This window comes from Amblyraja radiata, chromosome 11 (genome assembly GCF_010909765.2).
Source record: "Amblyraja radiata isolate CabotCenter1 chromosome 11, sAmbRad1.1.pri, whole genome shotgun sequence".
Classification (NCBI taxonomy): domain Eukaryota; kingdom Metazoa; phylum Chordata; class Chondrichthyes; order Rajiformes; family Rajidae; genus Amblyraja; species Amblyraja radiata.
Window position 1 is genome coordinate 18,995,684 of NC_045966.1, and position 18,895 is coordinate 19,014,578.

The 18,895-nt window shown below is 41.5% G+C and overlaps 1 protein-coding gene across 3 annotated transcripts in view; it reads left to right on the forward strand.

The window, feature by feature from the left end:
• The first annotated feature begins 816 nt into the window (after positions 1 to 816).
• Positions 817 to 18,895, forward strand: part of LOC116978352 (serine/threonine-protein phosphatase 2B catalytic subunit alpha isoform-like) — a 329,244-nt gene continuing 311,165 nt past the window's right edge. For 2 of the 3 annotated variants that reach the window (XM_033029454.1, XM_033029455.1), the window contains exon 1: positions 817 to 1,074. In XM_033029454.1, the coding sequence (XP_032885345.1) occupies positions 1,020 to 1,074 (55 nt within the window). In that variant the 5' untranslated portion in view covers positions 817 to 1,019. The remainder of the gene's footprint in view (positions 1,075 to 18,895) is intronic. The other variant, XM_033029456.1, reaches the window with a different exon arrangement.

An 18,895-nucleotide genomic window follows, 5' to 3' on the forward strand; every position in this document is an offset into this window, starting at 1 on the left:
TTTTAAATAAAATAAACAGAAATGGTAATCCCAGACAAAGATAACTCATATATAAAATACGAAAACCCGAGGATCCTCATACGAAAATATTGGAAATGTTCATCAGTTAAGACATCTCGGACATTTGCGAGCTGAATCTCTCGCGAACACGTCCCAGCAAAAATAACAAACAAAATGCCATTTGATAAAGAATTGTACATTGTTTTAAACCAGTGAGAATTACCGAGTCCTTCACCCAAACATTAATGCATGTTCTCTCAATTGATGCTGCCAAAACTGACATTTCCCGCCCCCTCATCCTTTTTCCCATTTCAACAGACCGCAAAAAAGCTTGAGCAATCCGGCTTGTTTACTGAGCATTTTATTGCAGATTCCCAGCATTGCAGATTGTAACATCCCAGCCTGTGCACTCTCGTCACGACCTACCCGGGATTTTGTTTGGATTCCCCCCTCCTTGCTTGCACCAATGAAAGAACAATGCAACCCTTGTGTGTGTGTATGGGTGCGTGTATGTGTGGTGGTTGGTGGGAAGGACAGAGGGTATCCCTGTGCCTCCGTGAGAGGGCAGTATGAGGCTGACCCTGGCACCAGTTGCGTGGGAGTTCCCCGAGCGGGCGCTATGCTGCTGTTTGCTGTTGATTCTGCTTCGCTCTGCTGCTGCTGCTGCTGCTGCTGTTGCTGCTGCCTCTGGCGCTAGCGCGGCGCGGATCCTCCTGATCTCTTGTCAGCCTGAACGCGCGCGTGGCCGTGGCCGCCGCCTCCGCTGCTGCTGCTGTTACCCGGAGCGCGCGCCCACTGCCTTCCATTCCCACCCGGGCGGCGCGTGCACCCACCCCCCCGATCGTGACTGCGCCGCGCGTGCCCGCCCTCGCCCCAGCTCGCTCGCTTGCTCGCTCTCTCTGAGCAGAGCAGCGCTGCCTGGGTGATGCTGTAGCGAACTGCAAGCCTTACCTTACCTTACCCACACACACGCTGCACTCGGGACAACGGAGACTGCCTGAACCCCATTGCATTCGCTCATGAAGATGTCCAACAATGACATTAGTATATCTTCCACGGAAAGGATGGTAAAATGTGAGTACCAGCCAAAATTAAACCCTGCCATCGATAATCACATTTAAAAAAAAGCATAGGCAGAAAACATGTACAAGCGATTTGAATGCATATGTGATGGTGTTGGTATCGTTCAGTGGAAGCATTGGCAGCTCAAGCAGCTCGGTGGCTGCCTTTCGATAGGAAAATATTAAACATACAGCATTCGATCTCACTGTTTTTTTTATATTAGAAAACCGTCTGCAATAATAATGTCAGAGTCATTGATTGTTTTTCGTTTGGTAATTAAATTTAACCGAGATTTATATTTTATCGCCATGACAGGTGTGTGAAGGCTCTAATTCTGTTAGTTACATTTATCCCTATTTATTTTAGCATGGCTGTCGCTCGTTTTTGCTTCGATCTTGTCAAGCTTCCCACCTCTTTCCAACAGTAATTATTCAGGATTTTTTTTTGGCAAGAAGATTGGTGCTGTCCAAGAGACGGCTGCTGATCTCCACACAAGCCCCACAACGCATGCAAAAATAGATTTGGGTTAGGGATTTTTTTTTTAAACGATTAACGAGAACGGCGACCTCGTTTTTTTTTGTGTTTTGTTTTATTTAAGATAAAGTCTTGTTTCGGTTCCCGCATTTGAAGCCACCGCCCGAGTGGAATATGCGTTTCATTGCAATGGCTTCACGACAACGTCCATTTCAGAGTGAGTGGGTGATTCCCTCATTTAAAGGTCTCCCCTGGTATGCAGAACATCCACGCAATAGGCATTACTGCAGATTCCTATTTAGAAGTGGATGGGTAAAAGGGTGGAGATTGAAAAGAGAGGTGGAAGAGGAGAGTTGGAATAACCCTCTTGTTGATGGTATCAATTTTGTGCATGGTTATCTTGGAGTTAGACAATGATTGATAATTATTAGTGCAATGAGTCAGTGGGATTACCTTTGTGACAGTTGTACATTCCACGCCAGTGGGTACACACTGTGTAGTGTAGGGATGGCTATGGAAACACGGGACACTTTGGAGTTAATTGAAATCTGATTAACAACAAATAAAATCCCTTACACTGAAGTGTAGACGACAGCAGAATGCGATAATCTTCACGTGTCGTGTTCATCCCCTGATTTAGCATTATAACTGAATAGTTACAGTTTAGGACATGCATTATTGCATTACTCTGGTACATTAGCTTTAACATTTTGTTTATTATCATGGGTTTTGTAAAGTGATTTGTTCCGGGGCAGGGGCAGGACTGGCAGCTCAATGTTCCAGGGTACTAGAAAGACAGGGGTGAGGGAAAAGAGGAGGGGGGTTGCATTGTTGGTTAAGGACGATGTCACGGTGGTGATCAGAGGTGACATTACGGACGGTTCGTCTAGTGAGGCTATATGGTGGAGCTGAGGAACAAGAAAGGGATGGTTACCTTGATGGGGGTTTACTACAGACCCCCAACTAGTCAATGGGAATTAGAAGAAAAAATATGCCAGGAGATTGCAGACAGCAGCAGGTCAAATAAGGTTGTTGTAGAGGATTTTAATTTTCCCAATATAGACTGGGAAAATCATTGTGAAGGGTTTAAATGGGGTGCAATTCCTCAAAAGTGTTCAGGAGAGTTTTCTTAAGCAGTGTGTGGAGGTCCCCACACTTGAGGGGGCAACGCTGGGAAATTGGGAAGGGCAAGTTAATGAAGTGTGTGTGTGCAGGAACCTTTTGGGACCAGTGACCACAGTTCAATTAGGTTTAAGATATGGATAAGGACGGAGAGGGTCCATGTGTTAAAATGCTCAACTGGGGTGAGGCCAACTTTGAGGGTATGAGAGATGGTCTCGCTCAAGTTGACTGGAGTAGGTTATTTGAGTAGAAAGGAACATCGGCCAAGTGGGATGTTTTTAAATGTGGGCTGACGAGTGGGCAAAGCGGGCAAATGTAAGGAAGCTTGGCTGACGAGGGAAATTGAGGCATTGGTCAAAAACAAGGATGCATGGGACAGGTATAGGCAGCTGGGATCAAGTCCATCCTTGGAGGAGTTTTGGGAACTAAGGAGCAAACTGTAAAAGGAGATCAGAAGGGCAAAAAGGGGCAAGGAGATAGCTCTGCAAGTTGCATTAAGGACAATCCCAAAATATTTTATAAATACATAAGGGGGAAAATGGTGACTAGAAAGAGAGTGGGACCTCTCAGGAATCAAAGCAGTCACCTCTGTGTAGAGCCACAGGAGATGGGCAAGGTCCTCAATGAGTTTTTCTCCTCTGTATTTACCAAGAAGAAAGATAGTAGGATGGAGGAACTCGGGGAAGCCAATGGAAGTGTCTTGAGAGCAGTTCGTGTTACCGTCGAAGAAGTATTGAAGGTACTGTCGTGTATGAAGGTAGACAAATCTCCAGGGCCTGATCAGATATATCTGAGGACATTGTGGGAAACTAGAGAGGAAATTGCAGGAGTCCTAATTGAAATTTACGATTAGTCCTTCAATACAGGAGAGGGGCAAATGTTGTGCCTCTTTTCAAGAAGGGCTGCAGGGAAAATGCTGGGAACTATAAACCGGTGAGCTTAACATCTGTAGTTGGAAAGTTACTAGAGAGTATTCTGAGGGATAGGATGGGCAAGGGCTGATTAGGGATATTCAGCATGGTTTTGTACATGGGAGATCGTGTCTCACAAATCTGATTGATCTTTTTGAAGATGACCAAAAAGGTAAATGAGGGCAGGGCTGTAGATGTTGTGTACATGGATTTCAGTGAGGCATTCGACAAGGTTCCGTGTGGTAGGTTGCTCTGGAAGGTTTGATCGCATGGGATTCAAGGAAAGATAGCTGAATGGATAGCAAATTGGCTCCATGAAAGGAAGCAGATGGGTGATGGTGGAAGGGTGCTTCTCTTACGGGAGGCCTGTGACTAGTGGGTGCCTCAGGGTTCAGTGCTGGGCCCGTTATTGTTGTCATCTACATCAATGATTTGGATGGGAACATACAGGGCAAGATTAGCAAGTTTGCTGATGATATAAAAGTAAGTGCAGATAGTGAAGATGGTTATGAAAGATTGCAGTAGGATCTGGATTGATTGGCCAGGTGGGCGGACGAATGGTTGATGGAATTTAATACAGAGAAGTGTAAGGTGTTGCATTTTGGGACGTCGAACAAGGGCAGGAATTACACAGTAAATGGGAGGCCTCTGTAGTGTAGTGTAGAGCAGAGGAATCTAAGGTATGAGTCGCAGGTAGATAAGGTGGTCAAACATGCTTTTAGCATTTTGGCCTTCATCAGTCAGAGTATTGAGTATAGAAGTTGTGAGGTCATGTTGCAGTTGTATAAGACGTTGGTGAGAATATTGTGTTCATTTCTGGGCACCATGTTATACGAAAGATATTGTCAAGCTTGTTCGGAAATGATTTACGAGGTTGATGCCAGGATTAGAGGGCGTGAGCTATAGGGAGAGTTTGAGTAGGCTGGGTCTATTCCATGGAGCGCAGGAGGATAAGGGGGGTTCTTATAGAGTTGCACAAAACTCTGAGAGGAATAGATCGGGTAGATGCACAGAGTCTCTTGCCCAGAGTAGGGGAATCGAGGACCAGGGGACATAGGTTCAAGGTGAAGGGGAAAAGATTCTATAGGAATCCGAGGGATAACTTTATCACACAAGGGTGGTGGGGGTATGGAACAAGCTGCCAGAGGAGGTAGATGAGACTGGGACTATCTCATTATTTAACAGATAGTTAGTCAGGTACATGGATACGACAGGTTTGGAGAGATCTGGACCAAGCGCAGGCAAGTGGGACTAGTGTAGCTGGGACATTGTTGACCGGTGTGTGCAAGTTGGGCTGAAGGGCCTGTTTCCACACTGTATCACTCTATGACTCTATTACTCATGCCTAACCTGACACTGGCAATTTTGTACAAAAATAGGCTCCCAATGCATTTGCTGTATTCCATTTATTCTTGTGAGGAAGCCTACAAATGTGAACCAACTTTTTATTTTGTTATTTAAACTGCCATCACGGACACAGTGAAGATAAAAACTATTGAATATTATATAATAGGTGAACTGAATAAACAATGTCACTTTCCCCCCAAAATAACAATTTGTTTAAGGATTGTGCATGAAAGGAACCATTATGGACCTTCACTGCACAAAGGTCTGTTTTTCATCATTATTGTTTAAAATATTGCAGTCAATTGGTTCATGGCAGTAAATTGCATTTGATTTTAAGATAAATATATACAAACTAATGTGAGAGAAGATGGGAGAAGTAGTCACCCATGATCTTACTACATGGCATATTGCTGTAGAACCAATGAAGTACTCTTGAAACAGTTACTTTTCTCATGAGAAAAAATGTAGATGATTTTCATATGTGCACATAAGTAGTATGTGGAAAAGGTCTGATAACTTTCTTGTGAAACCAGGGAACTTGGGCATTTCCCCAGCATGGTGTTTGTTTTAATATGACCACAAGAAAGCATTTTAGGAACATATTTATCACAACACTTAGGTATACGTGCTGAAATGGCACTTGAACCCAAAGCCTCTGATTTGGAGATGAACTTGCTCTCAACTGGCCAACAATTGGGATTCATTGATGGACACCTATGCTTAGGTTCTTAACTATACTTGATCGGATTTTGCTGGCTTTACCTTGCACTAAACGTCATTCCCTCATCATGTATCTCTACACTGTAAATGGCTCAATTGTAATCATGTTTTGTCTTCCTGCTGACTGGTTAGCACGCAACAAAAGCTTTTCACTGGACCTTAGTACACGTGACAATAAACAAAACTGAACTGAACTGAGTTCATTGTTTGCCAAAGTGCAATATGACTAGATTGTTGGCAGAGAAACATAATTAGCTTTCACATCTAGTAGTTAGATGTTGCATGTGATGTGGTGATGTTCAGACTGTTCTCTGTCTTAAGCACATTGAAGTATCTATTAGCTGTATTCAATTGGTGATGTATGGACCCTACCGAAACAGTATAATGCCAAATAGCTCAGAACTCTTTGTCACTAAACCTCGATTTAAAAAAAACCCTAAGACTAGTTGTGAATTCCAATATGTAACAGGAATGTAAACATAAAGCAAATGTTTTTTGCCATCATTTTAATAGAGAAAGAGTATAATATTGGTGGTGTTGTAGTTCCATATACTTCTGTTGCATGGTAGTTATCCATTTGTTTAAATTTGGGTCAAATTTGTTGTATATTGTGCAGAGTATTTCATATCTTTTTTTCATTTTGTCTTCAGCTAGACATTCATGGTATTGCCTGATATAGTTCACACTGGAGTTGTATGTTCGAGATGTTTTGCTGTTTTGAAATATTGCTTGTTCCACATAAATATTTATTCATTTAAAACAATTAAAAAAAACAGGTGGTTGCCTCTTTAGCTTGCTATGTCCTGATTTCACAAAACCTTTCAGAGCAACTTAACTGCAAGTATGACGGTAACAGGTAGTTTTGATAGCTCCCTAAGGTAGTGCTTGTCACTAGGTACCAAGCTGTAAGGACTTCTGCAAATAAGGTGTATCTTCATAACTTTTTAGATTCTATTTGGCCATCTGCTAAATTAATGTGAACTATTCAAATAAGCTGAAGCATTATCACGTGGAATACAAGGTTCATACCCTGCATAACCGTAGTATTTTCAAGTATAAAAGTAAAATGTGTTACAACTTTGTTACAAAATTATGTGTTACAAAATTGTTTGCCATAATACCAATGTGGTACCAATGGTCACAGAAAGACTAGTGATACTAGCGATGTGTCTTAAAAATTAGGATTTCATAATTGCCAAAAGTTGTTAATACTTTGACACCAAAACTGAAATGATACTTACGGGGAATAAATCAAATCTTTATTATAGCTCCAAAAACTTGAACTTGGTTTTAGGTAGTGGCAAAGAAGAAATTGAATCACGCCATCTAGAATTGGATGCTGTAAGAAAACAGATGTGAGCAGAAAAATAGATGCAATAATACCACTGTTAAATGAAACGGCACAAAACGAATGGAGACACAAGGTACAGCAGATGCCGGTTTCCTAAAAAGGCACAAAGTGCTGGAGTAACTTAGTGCTGGAGTAACTCAGGCAGTGTCTCTGGAGAACATGAAACTAATATTGCTAATGACAGAAATGCAATAGAGAATGAGAAATCCTGAAAGTGTGGAGATACTAGTCCTTAATATTTTAGGAGTGTATTTTTCATCAAGAACTGTTTCGTTGAAGAGTCCACCCCTTGAACGTTAACATGTCTGTACAATTTCAGTTCTGGATTGACCTGCTGCGTATTTCAAACATATGACTTTTATTGCAAGGTAGCCTTTGATTTTCTCTGCTTCCATCAGTAGGAAAGGATTTGTTGCAGATTATTGAAGGAAAGTCATGTTCCTTCTTTAATTAATTATGTAAAAATAAGAAAATTTATCTCTGCACGTTCTCAGGATACCACAAAGCTTTAATGACTAATCGTGCTTATTTGTACTGTAGTTGCTGTTATAATGTCGCAAACACAGCAGACTATTTACCACATCAAGGTCCCACAAACAGAAAAGTGATGTTGAACAGATAACCTGTCTTAGTGATATGGATGGCAGGAGAATTATTGGCCAGCAGAACATGAAGAACTCTGCTTTCTTAGAAATATTTCACTTTTATTGTACTGAAGAGGCTAGAAAGAGTGCCAAAACAATGCTGTCTCCTCTCTCCTGTACTGGAACTAATGCCTAGTTGTGTGCTCAGGATTCTAGACTGAGGTTTCAACGCACCAGGCATTTTCTTTCCAGAGTTTAATGAGTGTCATTCAGTAAAGTAATGCATTGAAATGTGGTTAGGTAATGTGCCAATTTTCAGTGCGGCATGACTGAAGGTGTTCTTTCCTGGGGTACAAAAGGTTTAAGTGAGTTTCCTAGTTGAATCCCGCTGGCACATTTCAGCAACTCGTGCCATCTAACCAATATTTGCAGACCCCTGACCCATATTGTGCAAAGCTTGCAAAGAATGTTACTGAGGGGAATAAGGTTCTATTAATCTGAAGTGCTTTGGTAACTCAAAACCCAAAGGAGTTGCTGACGGTTGCTCGAGTCATATAGAATGGTAACAAGCGCATTGGCACAACTTGCTTATGCCAAGATGCCCCATCTACACTAGTCCCACCTGCCCGTATTTGGACCCAATCCCTCTAAACCTTTCCTATCCATGTACCTGTCCAAATGGCTTTTAAATATTATAGTACCTGCCTCAACTACCTCTACTGGCAGGATTTATTATATAACCACCAACCCCTGTGTGAAAAGGTTGCCCCTTGGGTTCCTATTAAACCTTTCCCCTCTCATCTTAAACCTATGTCCTCTGGTTCTTGATTCCCCTACACTGGGTAACAGACTCAGTGTACCCACCCGATCTATTCCCCGTATGATCTTATACTCCACTACAAGATCACTCCACATCTTCCTGCGCTCCAAAGGATAGTGTCCTAGCTTCCTTGTACATCTTCTCCACACTCTTTCCTGCTTAACATCATCTTACATAAAACAGGCTGACCAAAACTGAACACAGTATTGCAAATGTGGCCTGTAACATAACGTCCCAACTTCTAAACACAATACACTGACTGATATAGGCCAATGTGCCAAAATAATTTGATGTGATGCCCCTTTCAAGGAACTATGTACCTGCAGTCCTCGATCCCTTTGCTCTACAACACTCCCCAGAGCCCTGCCATTCACTGTGAATGTCCCACCCTGGTTTGACTTCCCAAAATGAAACACCTCACACTTATCTCCATTAAATGCCATTAACCTTTTCTCAGCTTACTTGGCTGACTGACCACGATCCTGCTGTAATTTTTGATGACCATCTTCATTATCTACGATACCACCCAGTTTAGTGTCATCTCCAAACTTAGAAATCATGCCGAGTACATTGTCTTCCACATTGCTGATATAAACCACAAACGGCCATGAACCTGGCACTGATTGGCCCTTTAGCCAGACCGTCTCCATTCACCTAGCTCATGACCTCACCCAATTGATCATCTGACCCCTACACCGATCACTTGAATCTCTTCTATCAATGATCTGATCTGTGCCCCACACACTTATCATTAAACACGAATCTCCCAATCAGCATTAATAACCACCAACAATAGTCCTGTCCTTTCTTCCTGGATCTTCAGTACTACTTCCATGATGTCCAATCAAACAGCAGGGAGGTGGAATCCTTCTGTGTCTTTTCCAACACTCTAGCTACTTCAAACAGCAGCTCTTCATATGAATTGCTGCTGTAGGAACTCTAGCCTTAACTGGACAATTATTTGTGTGTGACATCTGAAATTATTTATGGCCAATGTGTGTAATTGCACCAAAGAGCCAGGAAATGCACTGTATTCATAAACATGGTGGTCTCCTTTGTATTGCCTGCCTGACAGATATTTTACGCATAGTACAATTTCTAGTTTTATCTTTCCATGTTGGTGCACATCAAAATACAGAATGATACAGAATACAAATGTTATTGAAGATTGAGTACAGTCTTAATGGTTTGAAGGAGATTGTTTTATGGGAAGCTAATGCTATCTCTTAACTCATTTTTAGGTAACATTGCCATAGTGTTTCCCTCTCAAACTCATCTGTACATTTCACCACCATACCTGTGCCATTTATCCATACATCTACCTGTCCATATTATCATGTTAGCTTTCCTTACAAGGTTCATTTCATTATTAATTGATAGAAAGAAACTGGTTATGTCATCAAGGTCTTTGACACAGCACAAATTTAAGATGTTGAATTTTTATCCATCATTCAGTAGGCAATATCCTGCAATGAAATGCTGACATTATTTTGTTTTTGCGTCATAGGGAATGCCAGAGATAAGATTAACCTAGGGTAACACCGTGGCCTTGAGGACAGGCATCCAAAAAATGTTGATGACTTAGAAAAGGAAAATTAGGACTTATGAAAGGAAAAAAGTTGACCAAAAGGGAAAATTACTTTAAATAGACAAATTACAAAATAAACGTTTAGAATATGACTTTTACTGACAATAATATTGCATTTCTCAACTTTAATTTTAAAATATTGCTGTAATCTGGCAATTTATGAAATACACTCTATTGTTGCTTTGCATTGTTTTCTTTGATGATGTAACCATTTTTTGTTCCTCCAGCAGTTTGATTCTTGCTCCAGTTTCCCGCATCTGCAGTATCTTGTGTCCACATACTATTATTTTTCTGCTATATTTTGTGGTTAAAACTGTTAAAGCACCAGTTCACAAGTTAAACTCTGGCATGAAATAGCTTGAGTCACTGACTATAGAAACAAATTGCTGGAATAACTCAGCGGGTCAGGCAGCATTTCTAGAGAAATGGAAAAGGTGACGTTTCGGGACGAGACCCTTCTGCAGACTGAGAGTCAGGGGGGAGGGGAACTGTTGGAAAATGTTCAAACTCACACGCAGTGATTAAAATCCAGTCTTTTATTAGCAACTCTGCAGAGGAAACACAAGGTGCTTTCTTCTCAGCATGCATACTACCAGTCTACCAGTCTACCAGAGAGAGAGAGAGAGAGCTCTCTAATAAGCTTGTGGCGGAGCCACAGTATGAGTGACACAAATCTACATCCTCCCTCTTAAAGAATTAAATGCAAATGCAAAACTACTGAGTACTACCAAGAATTAATACAAATGTATACTGCTGACTATATAAAGCACACATAGTATGTGGCAATAAACTGGAGGAAGTTCAAACATAGTCTCGGTACTTTACGGTGGGCTTCCAAACACGACCAGCATGCGTATGGTATAGTCCATCCCTCACCGGGGACACAATCGGTGGCGAAATAGGTGTCGGAGATTGAAACGGCATTCCCGGGGATGAAACAGGACACTTTGGCACAGGCGGAGACGGCATAGCCATCGGCGAATTAACCGGATCAGAAACAGGTTGTCGTGCTGGTGCAGTCGGGCCGATGCCGCTGGATGTGGATGGAAGTACATTTGTGCGGTCAGGATAGTACGGAGGTGGTGCCGGCTCATTCACAGGCATGGTATGTTGCCTATTACATCTGTAGGTCCTGCCATCGGCATTGACCAAGTATGAACGTGGCTCGTGAAGTTTACATTTATTGTCACTGTACCAATTGTTCCAGTGAGATTTGGGTTGCCATACAGCCATACAAATAAAAAGAACACTACACACGATAGAATTTAACAAGACCATCCCCAAGCAGCAGAAACAACTTTTCCCACTGTGGGGGAAGGCAATAAAAGTTCAGTCATCTGCCTCTATGTTCATCCATGGTCGGGGCCTATTGAGGCGTCTGCAGTCGCCGCAACGGCAGCCCGATGTTTCAGGCCCTCTCGCCGGATGATGGAACTCCGTCGTCAGAAGAAAACTCTCAGCGGCTTGGAGTTCCGACTCGGCCGCTTCCTACTGGCAATCCTCGGCGATGGATCCCAGGACCCCGCTTTGTTAAAGTCAGCGCCACCCGCGGCTGGAAGCTCTGCAGCCCACAGCTCCACGATGTTGAAGTTGGCAGTCCCAACACTCTGGAGCTCCAACACAGCAACACCTGTAAGGTATTGCCCCGCTCCGTGATGGTACTTCAGTGCTGCGCCGCTGCTGAAGCTCTGGCCAGTCTCCGGCAGGAAAGGATGCGCTAATGCAGATGGTAGGCTGCAAGGAGGGGGCAAAGATGCGGCTCGGAGTACAGATGCATTCCTCAACCAGGTAGTGACTAAGAAAACAGTTTCCCTCTTCCCCCTCCCCCCCATCTCCCACATAAAAAGACTAAAAGACCTCCAAAACAAAACTTTTTGATGGACTAAAAGTTTTAAAAAAGGATGAAAGGACGAACAGCTGCAGGCGGGGCAGCCATACTCAACGGCGTCACACACCGATGGGGTCGTGGGAGATGTTGCGCAAGTTAAGCAAGTCCAGGTACACTTTGCTCTGAGGGTTCGTATCCCACTTCTGACACCATGTTGGAAAATGATCAAACTCACACGTAGTGATTAGAATCCATAATCTTTTATTAGCAACTCTGCAGAGGAAACACAAGGTGCTTTCTTCTCAGCATGCATACTACCAGTCTACCAGAGAGAGAGTGCTCTCTAATAAGCCTGTGGGCAGAGCCACATTATGAGTGACACTAATCTATAGAAACTAGAGGTATGAAAAGGTACGGGACAGCACTGATGATGATGATGATGATGATGATGATGATGATGATGAATCTCCTTCTTCTTCTCCTTCTCCTTCTCCTTCTCCTTGTTCTGTTTGACCTTCTGTTTGTGCACGCCAGTTTAATTGCATTCGTTGAAACAGGGTGGATCACGTGAAGGTTGCAATCTCCCACCCCACCGATGACTTAGGAAAGGTGGAGTCCACAATGGTCCATTGTTGGTTGGTGAAGAGGTGATAACAAAGGGATACAAACAGTGATACTAGCAATATGGCTAGGGTGGGGCAGGGATGGATGGTGACTAGCGTGGGGGTGTGACAGATTGATGACTAGATCACCTAGTCACTGGATTGAGTCACCGACTGTTAACTCTGGATGTTAAGATCATGATGTCAATCAGCTCTGTAACACTGAGTTGAGGCCAGTGCTGCAGTTTTGCAGCTTAAAGCTCCAACTAATGTTTTCACCTGATTCATATACTGAATATACAGCAAGAAGACCTCACCACCAGTCCAATAGAGAGGTATATCCCACTACTCGCAGATCAGTATTTCTACACATTGGGGCCTTCATTGTGGCTTCAGCCCAACTGTTGTATATTGTCTGCTCAGCATATTCTGCTCAGACCACCTCCTCTGGTGAGTGTTTCTGTGAAGGAAGGTTCCATTTTCTCTCCATTGGGCATACACACATGTTCACACAAATTAGCTCCTGTTGTTCATGATTGTTAATTACTTAGTTCTGCAAGAGATAGAAGTGCACTTCTATCTGAGGGTTGTTGACTTTGTGGTAATGTGGTTGAAAAGCCAAGTGTATTTAGATTTAGATTTAGAATTCAGCAGTGCCACATGCATGTGGTTGAGATGAAGCAGTTGACTTTCAGGTGCAAGTGTAAATGTATTGTGATTATTAGTAGGCAAGAGGTGGAATTAGGGTAATTTGAATAGCCAGTGCGGCATGTAGGGCAGGTGTTATCGCGTCACAGTTTGGCCCAGCTTATCCATGCCAACCAATGTGTCTTACTGAGCATTTGCACTTAACCCTTTCCCATCCATCTCTTACCTAAATTGTAATTGTAACATTGTTGTTGTACCCACCTGTACCATTTCTCATTCCCACCACCCTCTGTGTGAAAAACGTGCTTCTCAGGTCATTTTAAAATCTTTCTCTTCTCACTGGGAAAAACCTATCCAATAGCTCCTTATAACTCAAGCCCTTAAGTCTTGGCAACATGCTTGGGTATCTTTTCTGCAGTTTCTTTAGCTAATCACATTCTTCCCACTGTATGTAACTGTAACTGCAAGCAATTATCAACATCTCATCAACACCTTGTGATCTGTGTTGCCATTTTCAAGGAACCATGTACTTGTACCCCTAGGTCTCTTTGTGCACCAACACTCCCCAGAATATAGCACCCGTTAGCTTCATAACTGTAGGGATCAGCTTGCTTTAAGTATTTTGGGCTGGATTTAGCTAACCACCTGTGTTCCTGGTCTCTGCTAATGCATTGAGGCAATGATGATTTAGTGCTGACTGGATGCTAAACTGATTTAATTGAGCATCCAGCACAAGGTTGGCCTGCTGTCTACATTCCAATTAATGGTTGCAGGTTGATTTTGCATCACAATGCACTCTCCTGTTTTGGGGAATTATCAAAAATAGATCTTCCGGAATATGAAACCATATTTGAACCGTGCTGTCTAGTCCACTTCTGGCATTGGCTACAGGATGACCTAAAGCGTTAACTTCTGAAGTAAAAGGAAGACATTTTATTAAAGAAACTAAAGTGGGCATACACAGTCCAAGTATAAATCAGTTATTGAGTTTTCTCTTGCAAATTATTCATTTGCAATTTAGTTGGTATTAAAATTACACTGCAGAACCTGTTCTCTTTGTAGCTTGTTCATTGCTTTTTAATAAAATCACCCACAGAAGTGAGATATTACATAGTCTCATTTACATAAATATTCTCTCCAATTGTAAATTCTTCCTCATTAATCAACTGTATTTACATATGAAGATTCATGCAGTTTTTTTTAGATACTTAACCACGATACATCCAGTTTGAAATATTAATGGTAAATCAACCACAATTCTGTATTAAATTAAAGACAATCAGAGGTTTTAGCTATTTCACATATTTTGCCAAATTTAACTGGACCAGACTTACTACCTGGAATCAACATCTGTGGTTTCCCCCCCAACTTTACTTGGTCTTGAAGAGCTGGGACTGTCTTGTTGCCTGGCCCAGAGGCATCTCTTGGTTCTCGTTGCGCTAGGGCTTCTTGAAGAGCAGTGAAGAAGCCAGGCTTCCAAAATGTATTTATATACATAAAAATGTACAGGAAATAATGTCAGTACACATGTCTGCCAAGTTTGCCAGCTGCCAAAACACTCACTCCATTTTTTAATTAAAAGAGTATACTATTTTTTTTATATATGAAAGCGTACAGGACATAAAATCAGTGCATGTATATTTTTACATTTATCGTGCCACCATACGATATATATTCTTACAACACTGCTCATATTTCCTCATCAACCATGCACCCATGAAGTGTTTGAGAGGCTGTTACATAAAACTCAGCCCATCAGTATTCCAAGTCCTTAATGGCCCGTCCCCACAACTCTTTTGCATGAGCTGTACTGAGCTTCCACAACCCTGCCTTTACTGGCTGTCAGATTTGCCAGTATTGGGTTCATTTGACTATTTGTAAACTCAACTAAAATGGCTATTTGAGAGCCATTCAGAAATGACTATTTTAATCAAAATATCCGATTTAAAAAAATCAACATTCGTTTATTACGGAAATGTCAACTAAAACATCAAAAACACAGACAATTGAAGACATTAAACCAAATAAATTCTAAGAAGGTATTTTGAATTCCTCTCTGGTTCTTATCCACAGCCCTATGATCTTGAATCCTACATCAGTGTGAGCATTGGGAAATCTCAGCTAGATTGAGGTTCACTGTTGGACTCCAACAGAGGAGCAAATGAAGGAATGAATGAATAAGTTTATTGGCCAAGTATTCACATACAAGGAATTTGCCTTGGTGCGCCACCTGCAAGTGACACCATGACATGCAGTGACAGTTAGGAATGACACATAAAACATTAAACATATTTTGACATATTTTGGTGCCCTGAATCTGTCAGTAAGTCTGGGCTTCCTGATGTTGACAATGGATATACAGGAGTCTTCCATTTATTTGGGTAAATTCCAACATAACTGCTAGTACGGGTAGTTCCTGCCTAAGTAAGTGTTCCATTCCTGAGAACTGTCCGTATCAGATTTCTTCATGTCAGAAACCTGCAGATTCTATAGTAATCTATATGTTGTAATGCTGTAAATAGACTTTCTATAATTATTTCATTTCATTGAATAATTACCATAGCATTAGTCATAATTAAAATAATGGAATTGTTTCTGAACCCAGTCCTTATTGTATGTCAAGAAACATGTTATTATTATTACTTATTATTATTATATATGTGAATTTTTTTTCACATATATGGGAGAATTTTATAGCCAGAGGGCCAGTCAGATTTCCGTCAGGTCATGTATAAGTCAGGGATTCCCTGTATTTATCTGCAAGAGCTGGATCATTGTAAAATGTAATCTTTGGTAATATTCATAAAAATTCAAACAGTCATGCACAACTTAAAAAATGTTGTGCCCTTGTAAATCAGCGCTATTATCTAAATTAAATCTGATGTCATAGGCAATAAAGCTGATGGCATGGTTGGTAGCAATCTTTATTTATGATCTTGTAAATATTATCCAGTGCAACAAATTATAATTGAATCTGCTTTGATTTTGTGTCAATATCAGGGTTTTTTCAGGCAAGAATGATTGCAACAATGAAAGATGAGAATCAAATAGATGCTTTGTTTTTGAAATATAGAACACAAACTGCTGTGTCTTTTGCATGTCAGCCAAACTGGTGTTTGAAGCATTTCTCACACCAAACACAGTTGAACTGGCTTGCAATAACAACTGGTATATTGGACCAATGTTGATTGATCGAATCTCTGTTTTATTTTGCATTTGACGACAGTGCATTGCTTTCTAATTGGGGTAACTACATTCCATAAGCTAATATTATAACATTTCATAACTCTACTCCACTTTCAGCATCTGATTCTGGAAATAACATTTGAAATGATTTTATGTAACATTGCAAACTGGTAATGTACCACGTATTTAACTTGCATGCAATGCCAGAAAATTTAGAAAATTGAATTTTCCACTTTCCGAAACTTTATTTAAAATTATAAAGGACTGAAGCAAAATGATGTGCCATATCAAGCAATATTTATATTGAGAGAGAAGGACTTATTTATCTCATTATCAAGTGAAACTATATAAGGTATTGCATTTTGGGACATCTAACAAGGGCAGGATCTACACAGTAAACGGTAGGCCTCTGGCGAGTGTTGTAGTGCAGGGGGACCTACGAGTACAGGTGCATGGTTCCTTGAAGGTCGAGTCTCAGGTAGATAAGGTGGTCAAAAAGGCTTTTGGCACATTGGCCATCATCAGTCAGAGTATTGAGTATAGAAGTTGCGAGGTCATGTTGCAGTTTTATAAGACATTGGTGAGACCGCATTTAGAATATTGTGTTCAGTTCTGGGCACCATGTTATAGGAAAGATATTGTCCAGCTTGAAGGGGTTCAGAAAAGATTTACGAGGATGTTGCCAGAACTAGAGGGTGTGAGCTATAGGGAGAGGTTAAGTAGGCTGGGTCTCTATTCCTTGGAGCATAGGAGGATGAGGGTGATCTTATAGAGGTGTACAAAATCATGAGATGAATAGATTGGGTAGATGTACAGTCTCTTGTCCAGAGTAGCGGAATCGAGGACCAGAGGACATAGGTTCAAGGTGAAGGGAAATGAGTAGTAAATACGAGGGGTAACTTTTTCACACAAAGGGTGGTGAGTGTATGGAACAAGCTGCCAGAGGAGGTAGTTGAGGCTGGGACTGTCCCATCGTTTAAGAAACAGTCAGACAGGTAAATGGAGAGTACACAAAAATGCTGGAGAAACTCAACGGGTGCAGCAGCATCTATGGAGCGAAGGAAATAGGCGACGTTAGGGTTTCGGCCAGAAACATCGCCTATTTCCTTCGCTCCATAGATGCTGCTGCACCCGCTGAGTTTCTCCAGCATATTTGTGTACCTTCGATCTTCCAGCGTCTGCAGTTCCTTCTTGAACACAGGTACATGGATAGGACAGGAGGGATATGGACCAAGCACAGGCAAGTGGGACTAGTGAAGCTGGATTGTTGGCCGGTGTGGGCGAGTTAGGCTTAAGGACCTGTTTCCACACTGTATCACTCCATGACTCGATCTAATTTCTTCAAGAATTTAGCACAGCATGCACTATTTGGTGACTCTCCATTATTGTTACATCCTGCTGTGTACATCTAACTATTGTTCTCCTTTGACAGCAATATTCTCACAATGCCCCTTATGGGGTAGATGAATTTTACATTTGTACAAGGTATGTGACTCATCAGCTGCTTGAGCCATGGTAAAGGATTATTATTATAGATACCATGATTGGATTTTAGTTTTGACTTCCAGATGATGAAATTGCATTATGAAGTGTTGCACTTCAAAAATGTGTTCATGTGATTTTGTAGAGCTTCATTAATTTTGTCAAAATATAAGCATTTGATTTCTCCATCAAGGAAGCAGGTATTTTGACCCCAGTATGCAAATTCTATATATTGTCCGATAATTGGAGACCAAACTCATTATTTAGGCATGTTCTCGGAAGGTCTTTACAAACAATGGCTTTGTTCGTACCCTGCCCACTTCATGGGTGATTAACATTAGGTCGTATACTTTCACTTCACCCATTTAACCTGTTCAGTGCCACAATCTGAGTATACTTGGGTCGTGGCCAATTGTGAAAAAAATATATAGCAGTGAACAGGTTTTTATCAGCAGGGTGGCAGGGCCTAATAATAGTTAAATGTAAGGAACCCATGATTGATTTATTTAGCACAATGGTCATCTTGGCAGTTATTCAGTGCTGAATCGCCAGTGCACATTGGCATGAAACCAATTTGTAATTTTGACTTATTACTGTTTTCTTGTGGGCCGGGAGCAGCACTACTTGGCAGCACATTGACACAGCTGGTAGAGCTGCTGCCATACAGCGCCAGACATCTGGGTTCGATCCTGTCTGTGTGGCGTTTGCACATTCCCCCTGTGACTGCGTGGGTTTCCTGTGGGTGTTCCGGTTTCCTCCCACATACCGAAGATGTGTGGATTTGTAGGTTAATTGGCCTCTGTAAATTGCACCTAGTGTGTAGGGAGTGGATGAGAAAGTGAGAATACATGGAGCTGGTGTGAACAGATGATTGATGGTTGGCATGGACTTGGTGGGCAGAAAGGCCTGTTTCAATACTGTATTTTTTACTCAATCAATTGAAAACCTTGGTATAACCTTTTGGAGTAGGTGAGAAAAGATTTACTAAAATGATATGAAACGTAAGAATATAGATATGCCCAAATAAATTAAATTAGTTTCCGTTCTTTACGATTTAGTTTTTTATTTCTGTAACATTATGGAACCCAATGCAGCTCTATATATCATGAAGTATGCAGCAGGCTATTTACTTGCAATATATCAGAAACATTCAGTGGAACAATATGTACA